The sequence below is a fragment of the Urocitellus parryii genome, chromosome 4 (genome assembly GCF_045843805.1).
Source record: "Urocitellus parryii isolate mUroPar1 chromosome 4, mUroPar1.hap1, whole genome shotgun sequence".
Lineage (NCBI taxonomy): Eukaryota > Metazoa > Chordata > Mammalia > Rodentia > Sciuridae > Urocitellus > Urocitellus parryii.
In genome coordinates, this window is record NC_135534.1 from 173,198,357 (window position 1) to 173,212,145 (window position 13,789).

At 42.9% G+C, this 13,789-nt stretch overlaps 1 protein-coding gene across 3 annotated transcripts in view; it reads right to left on the minus strand.

Annotated features, from left to right (window-relative positions):
• Positions 1 to 1,534: 1,534 nt before the first annotated feature.
• B4galt1 (beta-1,4-galactosyltransferase 1) overlaps positions 1,535 to 13,789 on the minus strand; it is a 51,489-nt gene continuing 39,234 nt past the window's right edge. The window contains exons 3-6 of one of the 3 annotated variants that reach the window (XM_026387881.2): positions 7,441 to 7,628; positions 4,560 to 4,682; positions 2,830 to 2,934; positions 1,535 to 2,610 (exon numbers count right to left, since the gene is read on the minus strand). In XM_026387881.2, the coding sequence (XP_026243666.2) occupies positions 2,478 to 2,610; positions 2,830 to 2,934; positions 4,560 to 4,682; positions 7,441 to 7,628 (549 nt within the window). In that variant the 3' untranslated portion in view covers positions 1,535 to 2,477. Of the gene's footprint in view, positions 2,611 to 2,829; positions 2,935 to 4,559; positions 4,683 to 4,911; positions 5,458 to 7,440; positions 7,629 to 13,789 lie in introns of those variants that run through there. The other 2 variants (XM_026387882.2, XM_026387883.2) reach the window with 2 other exon arrangements.

Genomic DNA, 13,789 nt, shown 5'->3' on the forward strand with positions numbered 1-13,789 from the left:
GTGGTAACTCCCAGGTGAAGGAAATTCTCCAGAACCCTCAGCCCTGGAGTCTCAAGGGAGGACAAAGGACACCATGCAAGGCAAACATCCAGGCCTAACTATGCCTTTGGTTATGCCTTTAGCCTGGAGGGAGAAGGGATGAGGCTCAGAGCACTGGAAGATCAGCATGTGTGTGTGTGTGTGTGTGTGTGTGTGTGTGTGTGGTGGGGGAGACAAGAGAAGCAAATTTTCCATTGTTTCTGAGAATGAAACACATACTTGATATGGATGAAAATGTAACAGGAAGAAAAGAAGGGTGGGGGAGGTGGAATTTTGTTCAAGAGTAAAGGAAGTAACAAAGAAGTAGCCACTCAGAGCATTTGTCTCCTTTTTCTTAAGGCACTTTGGAAGAGTCAGGTTCTGGAAACAGAAAAGACCTCTCTGCATTTCCCAAAAAAAAACTCTCAGTACAATCAGTCTCAGTTTTAATAATTTCCTTATTAAGGCATGGGGAATGACAAGGAATACTTTTTGCATAGCCCAGGTGCTTCTGCAGAGGAAGGTAAGTTCTAACACATACAAAAGTGTCTGGGGAAAAAAAAAAAAAGTTAGCATCTGAGATGCTAAAAGCGATAAAGGCACAGGTAGGATAGGGCCAAGCATAGCTCAGCCTCCAAACTCAGGGCAGGTATCCAGGAGGGCAGTGCTTGAGGTCCTGGCTGCCACTAACAAAGGGCTCAACCCTGGCAACTAAACCTTAGGACCTCAGCCCAAGCTGGACCTGGCAAAGGCCTCTATGGTAGGAAGTGCCTCTTGCTGTCTTACCCAGGTGACTACACATCCCCCAGCAGAGGCCTGCATTCCTGAAAGAGTCCCCTGTGGATTAACCTCATGGGGGTGGGAGCACCTGCTAAAACCCTGAGGGGGTACAGGAGGCTTTAGGCACCAGAGTTCTCAGGAGGAGACAAAGTGTGGGTTCAGATGAACTTTCTAATTTTCTAATTAAAAGGCACAGTCATTGTGGAGAATGAATAGTCTGTTTGACCCTGAGTGCCCCAGGCAAGTTTTGGGGAGCAGGCAAGAGGCAAGGAATGAAATGGGAGAGGAAGGAAAGAAGGGAAGTGTAAGAGAGGCAGGGGAAGGAGGAGGAGAACCGGTAATGCAGGGTGGGACAGGGAGTGTGGTGGCAGAGGCTCTGGGGAGGCCGGCCCTGCCAGAACAGAAGGTCCCTCCAGCTGGGGTGGAGCTAAGGGATGGTAAACAACCTGACTGCGGTTTTTTACAGTCCCACAGCCTAAGGGCCCGGAGGGGTCTGTCAGAAGGCTGAGGTTCCCTCTGCTCAGCCCACCTGGGGAGGGTGGGGGAGTAAGGAGTTCTGTCAGGTAGGCAAAGGCTGTCTCCCAGGTCTTTGCACTAGAGGTCTGGCAGGATAATGCTGACTGGGAGGTGTAGCCCTCAGCAAGAGAATGAAGGCGATTTTGCTCTTCATAAAACCTGGCCTGCCAGCTAAATCAGAGGCCCATTTGAGGCCATAACAGCATATATAATCCCGCCCAATCCCACCCCCAAAATGCTCAATTTCCTCCCTATATTTAAAATACCACAATAAAAATACATAGGAAATTCAAGTTTATATAGCATGCCCAGAAAAATAAATTGTCATGACAACACTAAACAGCTATGCAAATTTGGATCAACACAAAATCATGCTAGATCATAATTAGAACTCAATTTTTTTTCTTTCTTTAAAATACAAGCTGCTTAAAAAAAAAAAAATCTTTACATTCAGAAACCAGACAATCTGGAGATAGGCCACTGTAAGTGAGAACACCCAAGGTTTCGCTCTGATGGCTAAAGTTACCTTGGAATTCACACATTAGCAGGACAAAAGGTTCAAGGCTCAAGTTTAAAAATTCTTTTGCTAAGACACACACACACACACAGACACACAGACACACACACATACACACAGTGATTGTAATAGTTGCATACCACTGAAAAGAAATGGGGTGGATAACATGAAACTGGTTGAAATTTTGTGTTTTCTGTTAAAACATTGTTCAAAAATATACCAATCCAATTTCAGCAGCAGTTTCTAATTTTTCATGAAGTGCATGAAATTCACCACAATTTAGAGCAAAAATTCTTACCCATTTCACAATTTAGCCATTTTATCAGTGGGAACAAGCCCCACAGTCTACAAATTCTGAACTGTGCACAGTTCTGACTCTTTGGGGTGTCACTGTGAAAATGTCAAGAAGCACCCAAATGCTGACAGTCTACACTGACAAACACCTTATACAGCTAAGAAGTCATATGCCGAGCCAAGTTGGGGGCAAAATATTCCACTTGTCCTGGTCATCTGGAAAGGCATCTGAATGATGAGTGAGGAGACCTATCACTCAGATTGTACAAATGAGAGGGACCAGCCCAGCAGACTGGCCGAGAAACAGCAGAGGTCTCTGGCCATTTTCACGTCCTTAATTTGTACCAAGATGCTAGCTTGGTGTACCGATGTCCACTGTGATTTTGGTATACAATGGGTATCTCTGTACATCCAACACATGGTAGGTAAGTGAGTTCAAACCATCATAGCGCATTGTATCCCTTGTGTGTGCAATTCGGTCAAACCTACAAGGAAAAAAAGGAGAAGGTATCAAAACAGAAATCTTAAGAAAAAACTATTTTCATCTGTACTTTTCCTCTATACCCTCTCTCCCACTTGACCCTGCCCAGACTGAATGCCTCTATTTCCCTGCAGACATAAACCCTCTCCAGAGCATAAGTCCTGCAGCCTGTCCCATCCTAAAGTGGGGAGAAGACAGAACACAAAATGAATACAGAACGCACCTCTGAGGGTTGGGTTCATTTTTCTTGTCTCTCGAGTGGCGGATCATGCGACACCTCCCGATCACAGCATTTGGGCGAGATATAGACATGCCTCTAAAAACTAATCTGCAAAGAGCAAAGGGACAAGTTATTAAGAGAGAGGTGCCATAAGGCTTGGGTCTGATAGTCCCAGCTGTGAGACTGTTGCCCCATCTGTCAACTCTGCTTGCTATTCTCACTCAGCCCAAACCCCAGCATCATGACAAGACCCAGTCCAGCAAGACACTAGTTTAAATTCAATCCTACTCCTTGTTCTTTCACAACTAGTTCTGCAGTGTGTGGGACTGCCTAGCATATACCAACATTGAGGGTGTCTGCCCTCACAGAACTTCAGTGTGGATACTCAGAACCTGAGGCCTTTGGTGACAGGTCAGAAGTGAGAAGGGGAATGTAGGGTCAAGGGGTACAGAGGAAGACATAACCAAGTGAGGCAGCAGAGCCAAGTTGTGAGGATGAAGAGGTGTGTGTCGGCCAGAGCGGTTTGGGCAGCCAGGACAGCACTGGCAAGGCACAGAGCTGAGAGCAAGTATAGACCTAAGATTTGCCCTCAGTGAACAAGAAAAGCTTCCAGAGACTACTGGAAAGAGTAAGGGTTAGGAAGTGACAGGTGGTGAGACTGAAAAAAAAAAAAAAAGGGCAAAGGCTAAATCATGGAGGCTGCAGAGCATACCAAGGAACAGTACCACTGCCTAAACGTTACAATGTGCAGCATTCCCCAAATGGTTTTGACTGTGGTGAAACCTCTCTGGTGCATAATTTAAAAGAATAGGAGAGCAGAGAACATGACTAGAGGCAACCAGAACAGGGTGGAAGAATCTTCAATTGGTCCAGGGGAAAAGAATGAGGACCAAAAATCGAAGCCTTAACAGTATAGTACCAAAGTTAGAGTCAGGACTGGCTGATCCTGGATGACCAACAGCTTTCTAGCCCTGCTTTCTTCTAAGTGTGGATCCTATCAACTTGATATCGACCCAAGTTTTCACACAATGGAAACCTTGAATGATTTGGGTGTTGCTTTGACAGACACCATCTGTGAAATCAAATAAATGTATTCCAATTCAAGAAAGCTAGCTGTACCTCAGTATAGCACATGCAAGGCGAGCGCTCTACCCCTGAGCCACAACCCCAGCCCCTTGGTATATTCTAATATCAAACTCAGTGACAAGTTCAGACTGGCTCCCAGAAGGAGCTGATAGGCAAGACTGAAGGCTCTTTATCAGGGAGGATTGAGCAGAGTGTAATTTTAAATGCCTCTGATAGATGGTTTTTTACTTGCAGTAATAACCACAAGATAAAGGTCTATTAGTTCACTGGATTATTTTTATCTTCTCTATGGTAATAGTATTCCAAATAAAGATGCAGCAGCAAAGATTCTGTGAGAAAAGTCAGGATTCTTCCCAAGGAAAATTGTTTCCCATTGAAAGCAGACCTCAGTGACATGCTGTTTTTCATTTTACATTTTCCAAGGCTAATCCAAAAATCTTGGCTCATTTTTTCCTAAAGATCCTGATAAGAAGCTATAGGATCTATAAGTACCTATAGGATATATAGTAACATAAATCTAAGCATCTAGGCTGACTGGGGACTACAGTCCACCTGAGGGTCAATCCTTGAAGAAAAACCAAGCATTGGTTCAAATACCGGAAGTGAAGATTCACAGGAGAGAAAGAGATCTAAGGTGTGACTATTACCTGTTAAAGATGTCATCATCTTCTCCTCCCCAGCCCCAGTAATTATTAGGAAATCCATTGATGGTCAAAAACTGTTGTTTACTTAGAGCAGAGACACCTCCAAAATACTGAACATAAGGTAGGCTGGGAGGAAAAAAAAAAACAGAGGATCCATGTGGTTAGTAAGCCTTGACATTCCTGAAAGAAAGCTTGCTGAATTAATACTTTTAAAAGTTACTTTTTATTTTTTGACAGGAGATTTGTGAGGGTTTTCTTCTTTTTTTTTTTTTTTTGCAGTTCTGGGGATTGAACCCAGGGTCTCACACATGCTAGGCAAGTGCTCTACCACTGAGCTACAACCCCAACCCCTCTGTCCCGTTTTGATTTTACATCAGGGCTCACATTATCCTAAGACACAGGTATCAAAACACAAAATCTTCCTTTTTCTAATAATAGTGCTGTTTCTGTGGTTATCTAGAAACCAGTCAGTGACAAGAGTGGGCATAAGCCTAATTCTTCCTCTGTGGCTCAGAAATCTGCTTTCTATGTGTCCTGCTCTTACAAGAAGTCCTTATTCAGAAGGTCCTAAATCTGAGACTGCTTTGAAGTCTTCCTATGCCTATTCTATCATGCGCCCCTCCCCACCTGCTCCTATCTACCAATCTAGTGTTCACTCTTTTAAAGGCATACTGCTTAAACACTAATCCTAACAGCTGAGGCGCCTTTTCTGGAAATTTGCTCAAATAAAATTTTCTTTGAAATTTCTACTTTATCCCAACTTAGCAAAATGCATAACAACAAATCTACTTTTATATTTCCAAGTAGTAGGGCATCGGGGCTCTCATCCTTCCTTACCTTTTTGTATTTCAATATTTCAATGGTTATGAACAGTGGACTCCCAAAGGACACAGAATAAGCACTGATGAGAAAGATCAAGAATCAGGACATGACTCAAAGGCCATACAAAGACCTTCCTGTGGGTCAAATGGTTCAGTCTGTGCTCCCAATCTTAGACTCTTTCTAGACTCCAAAGAGACTAAAAGCCATCACATAAATTAAGAAAAACTCCAGCTCAGACTTTGAAGGGAAGTCACCCAAACCATATAGAACAGTGTGAATTCAAGATATAACTATGATTGTCAAATACATTCAGGAATTCTGACCACAAATATCCACAAGCAAAGATTCTTAATAAGTTGAAGGTAATTTATTTGTAATTAGGTGTCATCACTTAGAGGCCAAGTCATCCATCTACCTTTTGGCATACCTTACACTACTGTCCAACAGCAGAGGTGTCCAGACCAATAGGGTGTTTTGATAATCACTGTTTTTACAAAAATGGATTCTTAGTTACCTCAGTGGAAGTATACATTGAGTTGATAAGCTTTGGTTTTGCTGCCTTTGCTGATTTCTCTTACCTACCTGCTCCATCCCCCAAACCTGACTGGTTCTCTGTAAACCAACATGGTGCTATGGAAAAGAACTGGGTGATCACTTGGGCCCCATTCTGGAAGAACAAGATGGGTCAGGGGATGAATCTGTGTATTTCAAAGAGAGGAAAATACACAGAAAGGGAGGGACAGAGGGAGGACCTGAAGTGGTTATAGCAGGGTCAGAAAATGATATTCCATTTACTTTCCTTCAGCATATTTAGCACCTGAAAAGCTTTGATCTGGGGCAGACCTATATATACCCCCAGCCTTAATGGCCCCAAGCCAGGGAGGGTAGGATAAAGGATGAGAACAAAATGAATCTGACAGAAAGTAGTTGTATCTACACAAAGGACTTGCTGCCTGCACAGCCCAGTTTCCACTGGTTATTTGGCCTAAAATAGGGGTACCTAACATTCAGGGTACCCTGAAGCATACCTTCCTGAGGCATCAATTCTACTTAAAGCAAAGAAGGGACCGGTTATGTTAGTCAACTTATGGGTGATTTAAAAGAATTTTATATTAATACAAATATGAATAAATTAAGTGATAAAAGGCATATTTATTTACTTTTAAAATAGAACAATGAACTACAAGGTCACATTTCGCATGTCAAAATGCTTTGGATTATACCCTTGCCCCTGGGGACAAGTATCACTGGCCTCATCAGTAGAGGCATTTTGGTGGAAAAGTTTGGGCTCCATGCTTAAGCAGAAGCATGTGCTCTGTTGGGAAACAGAATCATGTTCCTTCTTAAAGTGCCAAGAAATTCTGCTGAGGCATCCAACCTCAAAAATTCAGTGGTGGTGATGAGGGGATTATTTCAATTTGCTTTCCAAACTGTGTGGGGGCAGGGAAGAGCAAAAATCAAGAAAACCTAGCAACTATTTGGGGCCTAAAGGTAAGAGTTATCCCAAACATTAAAAACTCTTCTGAGGGGTTTGCAGGTGGGGGGGGGGGCCTGGGGTTGTGGCTCAGTGGTAGGGCGCTTGCCTAGCAATGCATAAGGCACTGGGTTCCATCCCCAGCACCACATAAAAACCTAAATAAACAAAATAAAGGTATTGTGAACATCTACTAAAATATTTAAAAAACTAAACTAAAAATATTTTTTGAAAAAACTGTTCTTGGGGCTGGGGTTGTGGCTCAGTGGTAGAGTGCTTGTCTCACATGTGTGAAGCACTGGGTTTGATCCTTAGCACCACATAAAAAATAAATCAATAAAATAAAGGTATTTGTCCATCTACAATTTAAAAAATTAAATAAATAAATAAATAATAAACTGTTCTCATCTGCATACACAGAGATTATAGGCATGTCTGGATTACTTTTTCCTTCTCAAATGATAACTGACTCTATGCCTAAAAAGCTATCATTTCTCAGAGACAGCGTACTCCTTCAGAGCCTAGAGAAACTGTATTTCTTAGTCAACATATAAGAGTTTACTGCACACTCTGGAGAACATCTCTTACCTAAATCCAAACTTGTCCATTGCAACTGAAATGTGCCGTGGCTGTGGGAAACACCTGTAGGCATTGTGGTCATCCATTGGAATGAGGTCTACATCACTAAACACAAAGCAGTTGTAGTCATAGTCCTTCAGGGCTTCTTGAAAACCAATATTGAGGAGCTTCGCGCGATTGAACATGGTATCTCCAGCCTGGTGCAGAAACAAAGAAACTGATATCAGAGGCCATAAGACCTGTGAGCAAAACATTCACAGGGACCGGTGTCATTAGTCAACTCTTGGACCTCATTTTTTTTCTGCCTTTACTTCAGAAATCCACCCTGAATGCCAACCCTGTCATTCAGCAATCCCACTTGTAGAGTTTGCCATGCAGAAAGACTTGCATGTATGCAAATAGCTGAAAAATACACAGTGTGCAACGCAAAAGACTGCAAACATCCCTAGGGAACTGGTTAAGTAAGTTATGGTGCAAACATATGAAGGAATAGAGCTGTTAAAAAAAATAAGGAAGCTCTAAAACAAAAGGTAAAAAAGGCATTTAAACAGATGTATCATTTATATATTTTTTGCACACATACATACCACAAATAGGTTAACTCCAAGAAAGATAAATAGGAAACTGGTGACAGTTGGAATTTTTCATTTCTACCCTCTTTGACTATGGTTTGATTACCAATCATGTGCCTTTCATGTGTCCACCAGTCACTAAAGTAAATATCTGAGAAACATGGTGAACCTAACTCAACCTCTGCCCTCACAGTGCTCATAGTGTAGGATAGGAAGCAGTCTGATATACACCATGACAAAATCAGAAGGTATGAGAGAGAAGGTCACTGGGGTCCAGAGCACCAAGTGGTATACGAGCAATTCATATTTTATTGACTTGTTTATTTTCAGTATCCCTCTCTGGAATGTAAGTTCAAAGAAGGGTAGGATCTTATGTTCTTTATTCACATGTGTCCCACTGTCATATAACAAGAGCTCAATCAATAGTTGTTGGTTGGCTACATGAATGAATGAGTGATAGATGGATGGATGGATGAATGGATTTCAACATACAATGGCAAATGGCAACCCTTTCAGGGAAGATCCAAGCAAAGAGGGGGTGGTCCTCCTTGTACCAATTCCTATGGCCTCAGATTAGTAGGGACAGTCTCAACACTGCAGCCACATCCCTCATACTTAGCAGTTCACAAAGTCTTCCAATACATGTGCTGTCATTCTGACCTCACAATACCACCATAAGGAAACAAAGGCCTAATACTTTGGAATACTCACTTACTACTTTTTCCCATATCTTTTGGGATCAACAAATAAGGGTCCTCTCCTTTGGGAAGAAAATGTCCCACAAGGACTTGAAGTCATTATGTAATCTCAAAAGTGCAACGTGTAAAATCTCTCCACACATGGGAAAGAGTACTTGGAAACGGGTACTCCACAGGCTGCCTGTGTGTGTACAGAGTGCACTCATGCCCCACTGCTGTTCAGCATCAGGCAGGTAACTCAGAAGCAAATATAGAGAAAGACGGATACCAGGAAGTCAGAAAAAGCAGCCAAGAGAATAGTAAATGAACTAAGAAAACATGTTACACATAAGAACGCCTTTCTTCAGCTCCTGACAAAGCTTTCCAACCATGCGTGGTGAAAGGAGAAGGCTGCGCCCAAGGCACACTGCCTGACCAGGTAAGAGTCAATTTGGAATTTAGGGCCCAGCTAATTCCGTGTAGGTTATGGGGCAAAAAGAAGTTCATGTTTTAGAAACTGCATATGAAAACTATGGAGTTATTGAAATTATTGTTATAAAACATACTGCCAATATTCACTAGAAGAATGTCATATCAGGTAAGTGTTCCTAAATTCATGGCATATCAATTATCTTGACAGTTCTCTATAAACACCCTTGCCCCCCTCAACCAGGGTTACTTTTTTTGAATATGAAGCTCCCCTGACCACTTTTTTAACAAGTGAACAGGAGGTATTCCCACAGTTTTTTATACCTGTGGAAAAGACTCCAAGGCTGGCTGCTCAGCTCATGCCATGCCTGTTTCTCTTGGTACACTCCCCCAAAACTGGTGCAAGGGGCTTCTTGATGGCCATCTCTGTACCACAGGGCCTGCTGGCCAAGACTGCTTTTTTTTTTTTTTTTTTTTTAATCAGATACCTCATAGAGATTGAACTAAGCAAACTTTCCTTCTTCAGAACTAAAAATTTGGAACCATGAAAGAGCATCCTGGGGCCAAGTCCCATGAACAATGGCAACCTGGAGGAGAAGCCCAAGAAGACCTTCCTCTGGCCCTTTTCCCTATCGGTGCCCTAACTGCTCCTTCAACTCAGAAGAGCACCCCAGCATCTGGCCCATGCTTAGAACTGGTCAGGCAATTTTCCAAAATAACCTGAATTACACATTGTTTCTCCCATCCTCTCAGTATGGCCTCATCTGTATAAACCAGGAAGAGAAGAAGTACATAGTGCATTAGTGGGTGCTATTATCTACCTGAGCCCCTAGGAACACCAGACCTATAGAAGAGTAGATGAGGAAAGAGTGTTTTCCTCTTCCGTGGAAAATGAAACATTGAGTATTCACTGTTCATGACAAGAAAGACAAGCCTGGCAAGCCCCACCTTATCTTCCCCAGGGGTGGGAAGATCCCGAGTCTCATTCCCTCCTGTCCTTACCAGGCATATTCACTCTCTATATCTGCTATTTCATTCACTTAAGTGCACATTTATCAGGCACCTATTGTCAGGCCACATCAAATATTAAAGTGTGACAAATGCACACATTTTTATCCCAGGAACACCAGCTTCTTCACATTAGCTAAGTAACTTTGGGCATATTACACCTCTAAGACTTAGTTTCTTATTTTATGTCATGGGGATTGTATTAAATGAGACAACACATGGTGACAAGTTAGCTACTATCACAACACCATCCACCTTGAACCATCAGTCCTTTCAAAATGCCTCTCAAGGATCCAATGTGGAGACTCCACCTTTTCTGGTGTTCACTCATGCCCTTCCTAACCAGCTTCAAATAAGGATTAAGGCTTAAGTTAATAAGTCTGTGGCTCACATGATTAATCTTCAACAGCAGAAGAAAGTCAGGAACCTTTAGAGATTTGTGAAATGCATGGAAATTCATACTTGGTGAAAAGGAGCCAGCACTGGGAGCAGGTGTCATTTTAAAGCCCAGATTTTTTGGGGGGTGGGGTAGGGTGGGATGGGGGTACCAAGGATTGAACCCTAACCACTAAGCAACATCCCCAGTGCCCTTATTTTTTTATTTTTTATTTTTGTGTGTGTGTGTGTGTGTGTGTGTGTGTGTGTGTGAGAGAGAGAGAGAGAGAGAGAGAGAGAATTTTTTAGTTTTCGGCAGACAACATCTTTGTTTGTATGTGGTGCTGAGGATGGAACCCGGGCTGCACGCATGTCAGGCGAGTGCGCTACCGCTTGAGCCACATCCCCAGCCCCTAGCGCACCTGTTTTTAAAAAATTTTTTAAATTGTCAATGGAATTTATTTTGTTTACTCATATGCAGTGCTGAGAATCCAACCCACCCAGCGCCTCACACATGCTAGGCAAGCACTCTACCACTGAGCCACAATCCTAGCCCCAATCCAGGCCCTTTTTATATTTTATTTTGAGATAGGGTCTCGATAAGTTGCTGAGGTTGGTTCTGAACTCACAATCCTCCTGCCTCAGCCTCCTGAGCTGCTGGGATTACAGGTGTGCACCACTGCCCCTGGCAAAGCCCCAGATTTTAAATGGGGCTTTCACCTTATATTGGTAGACAAGATTTATAGTTATCCTTTCTTTCCAGGGCAACTGGTTGCTCTTAGAGGGAGAAGACAAGGATAAAAAGGCAGGGGGTAATATAAAATCCCCAAATAACTGAGCACAGGCCATTGCAGAATGAGACCAAACTCAGAGGGTGGGTGTGGGAGGGAGAAGACAGTTCTAAGAGCAGAGAAATCCATTGCATGGTGAGAAAATTTGTAAAGGCTCTGAAGAAAAGAGTGCATTCAAGGAACTACAAGAAAATCAGAATGGGTGAAGCCAGAATGATACCTGAAGGTAGAGGTGGACCAAATCATAGGGTTGGAGGCAAGCTGGGCACTTGCTAAGGTACTTAGTCTTTACCTTTATTTAGGTCATAGAGAGCCTTAAAGAATAATTCCATGTCAAGGAGGGATTTGTGCTTCAATCCAAATAAAGGCAGGGAGACCAGTTAGGAACTGTTGTATGATTCATGTGAGAGACATGGACAAGGTAAGATGAAAATACCTCCCTGGGGGCTCTATACAGAGGCTCATCAGGGGATGTGTACTGTACCTGCAAGCAGCCTTTGGACAGGAGGGTGCTGGGAATGTTTTAGGACAGGTACCAGAGTCTGGTCTAATCCCCAGGAAAATCTTTGCTGTAGGTAAGGTAACCCTGACAGATGACCAACTACAGAAAGCCATGCCTCCACACCATGTCCAAGTCCTAACTGTCTCTATAAGATCTTTTTTGACCAACCACCCTGCCTTCCCTGGATGACAGGACCATGTGTGTCACTAACAGGCATATCCCCAGACCATGATGGATTGGGGAAAGACCTGGCCTCTCCTCCAACAAAAGACACAGCAGCAATTAAGACTCGCAGTGAATCAGAATTTCCATAGGATAAGAGAGATGATGTTGCGCCCATACACATGCATGAGGGGTGGCCTATCATAAAGCCACCTCTGCCCCTGGGGTCCACAGTTACCCCAGGCTCTTAATACCACAGATCTAGAAAAGGCAGCATCCTAGGCAGTGACACATCCTAGTGCTTTTCTGTGCATACTCAGATTCAGAGAGAAAGGAACTTGGCCGAGTGGGTTGTGAGAAGGTGGTGATAGATCAGGGGTTGAGGCAGCTCTGGCTTGGGCATTCCTGCAGGCCCACATGTGGATCTTGGGAGAGTAGACCAGCAAGAAGGTGATGCCTAGAGAATTACTGGGAAGAGCCAGGGATTATACAAATGCTGAACTTGTGGAGGGTTAAAATCCACTCATTCATGAGTTCATAGCAGTTGGGTTCTGGTATTTAACCATAATAATATGGTCATCCTGGACTTAGACACAAACTTCAACAGAACTTGGATTTGAGACATAGCTCTTCATCCAATGAGTGTAAGAATTGGATCCTTCAGGATCAAGAACCAGGCTAAGGAAACAGCTCTCTGTCAGCCAAAGTAATCACTCACAAGAGTAGAATGAACACCACATCCTTGACTCCTGCTGCATAGGACATAGGCCAAAGGGACAGAGCTCACAGAACCAACAACTCAGCAGAGATTCTGGATGAGGCACACACTGAGGAGAGTTTTGACCCAGCTCCACAGAAGCCAGAGTGGGATGCCTGCTTCTTATCAAAGAGGCACTGAGACCATTCTTCCTTTCTGCAGAATACATAAGAGGGTGGCATTAATACTTCCAGAATGTTTAAGATAAAAGTTGGAGAAAGGGCTAGGGATGTGGCTCAAGCGGTAGCGCACTCGCCTGGCATGCGTGCGGCCCGGGTTCGATCCTCAGCATCACATACAAACAAAGATGTTGTGTCTGCCAAAAACTAAAAAATAAATATTAAAATTCTCTTTCTCTCTTCTCTTTCTCTCTCTTTAAAAGAAAGTTGGTGAAAAATACTTTTCAGATAAAGGCTTAACTTTCAGAAATTTATTTGCCATCTGTATTAAGACTACAAAAACAAGGGCTGGGGATATAGCTCAATTGGGAGTGCTTGCCTTGCATGCACAAGGCTCTGGGTTCAATCCTCACTATCACACACACAAAAAAAAACTACAAAAACATATAAACTGTTTCTGAACCCATAATCCTACATCTGAAAATCTAGCCTAGGAGATAATCCTAAATGTGGAAGAAGCCAACACGGAGTAAACATCAGACTCAAAGATGTCCAGTATGGTATTACTTACAGTCTTCTGATAGAAGAAAGGCTAAGTTCATTCTAAGAACTCTGTGATCAGCTACTATGAAGGCATGGAACATAATGAATATGAATACCATGAAATAACATGGGAAAATGCTGACGATATGGAATTTTTTAAAAAAGCAAGACAAATATTTATATACATATGGAATGAGCTCAACTCTGGTTTAATTAAAAGAAGGCAAAGTGTCTCAGACTTCTGTACAATGATCAGGCTTCCAGCAATCTCAGTGTTTCCAAATGAGCCCACACAAGCCCTTCCCTTGCCTGGGAGACCACAGGGCGAGAGGCAGTACACTCACAGAATTATTCACATATTCTAACCAGCAGGGCCTTGGTGCAGAGTTTGATTTGAGGACATTACCAGGGTGGTAGCAGCGG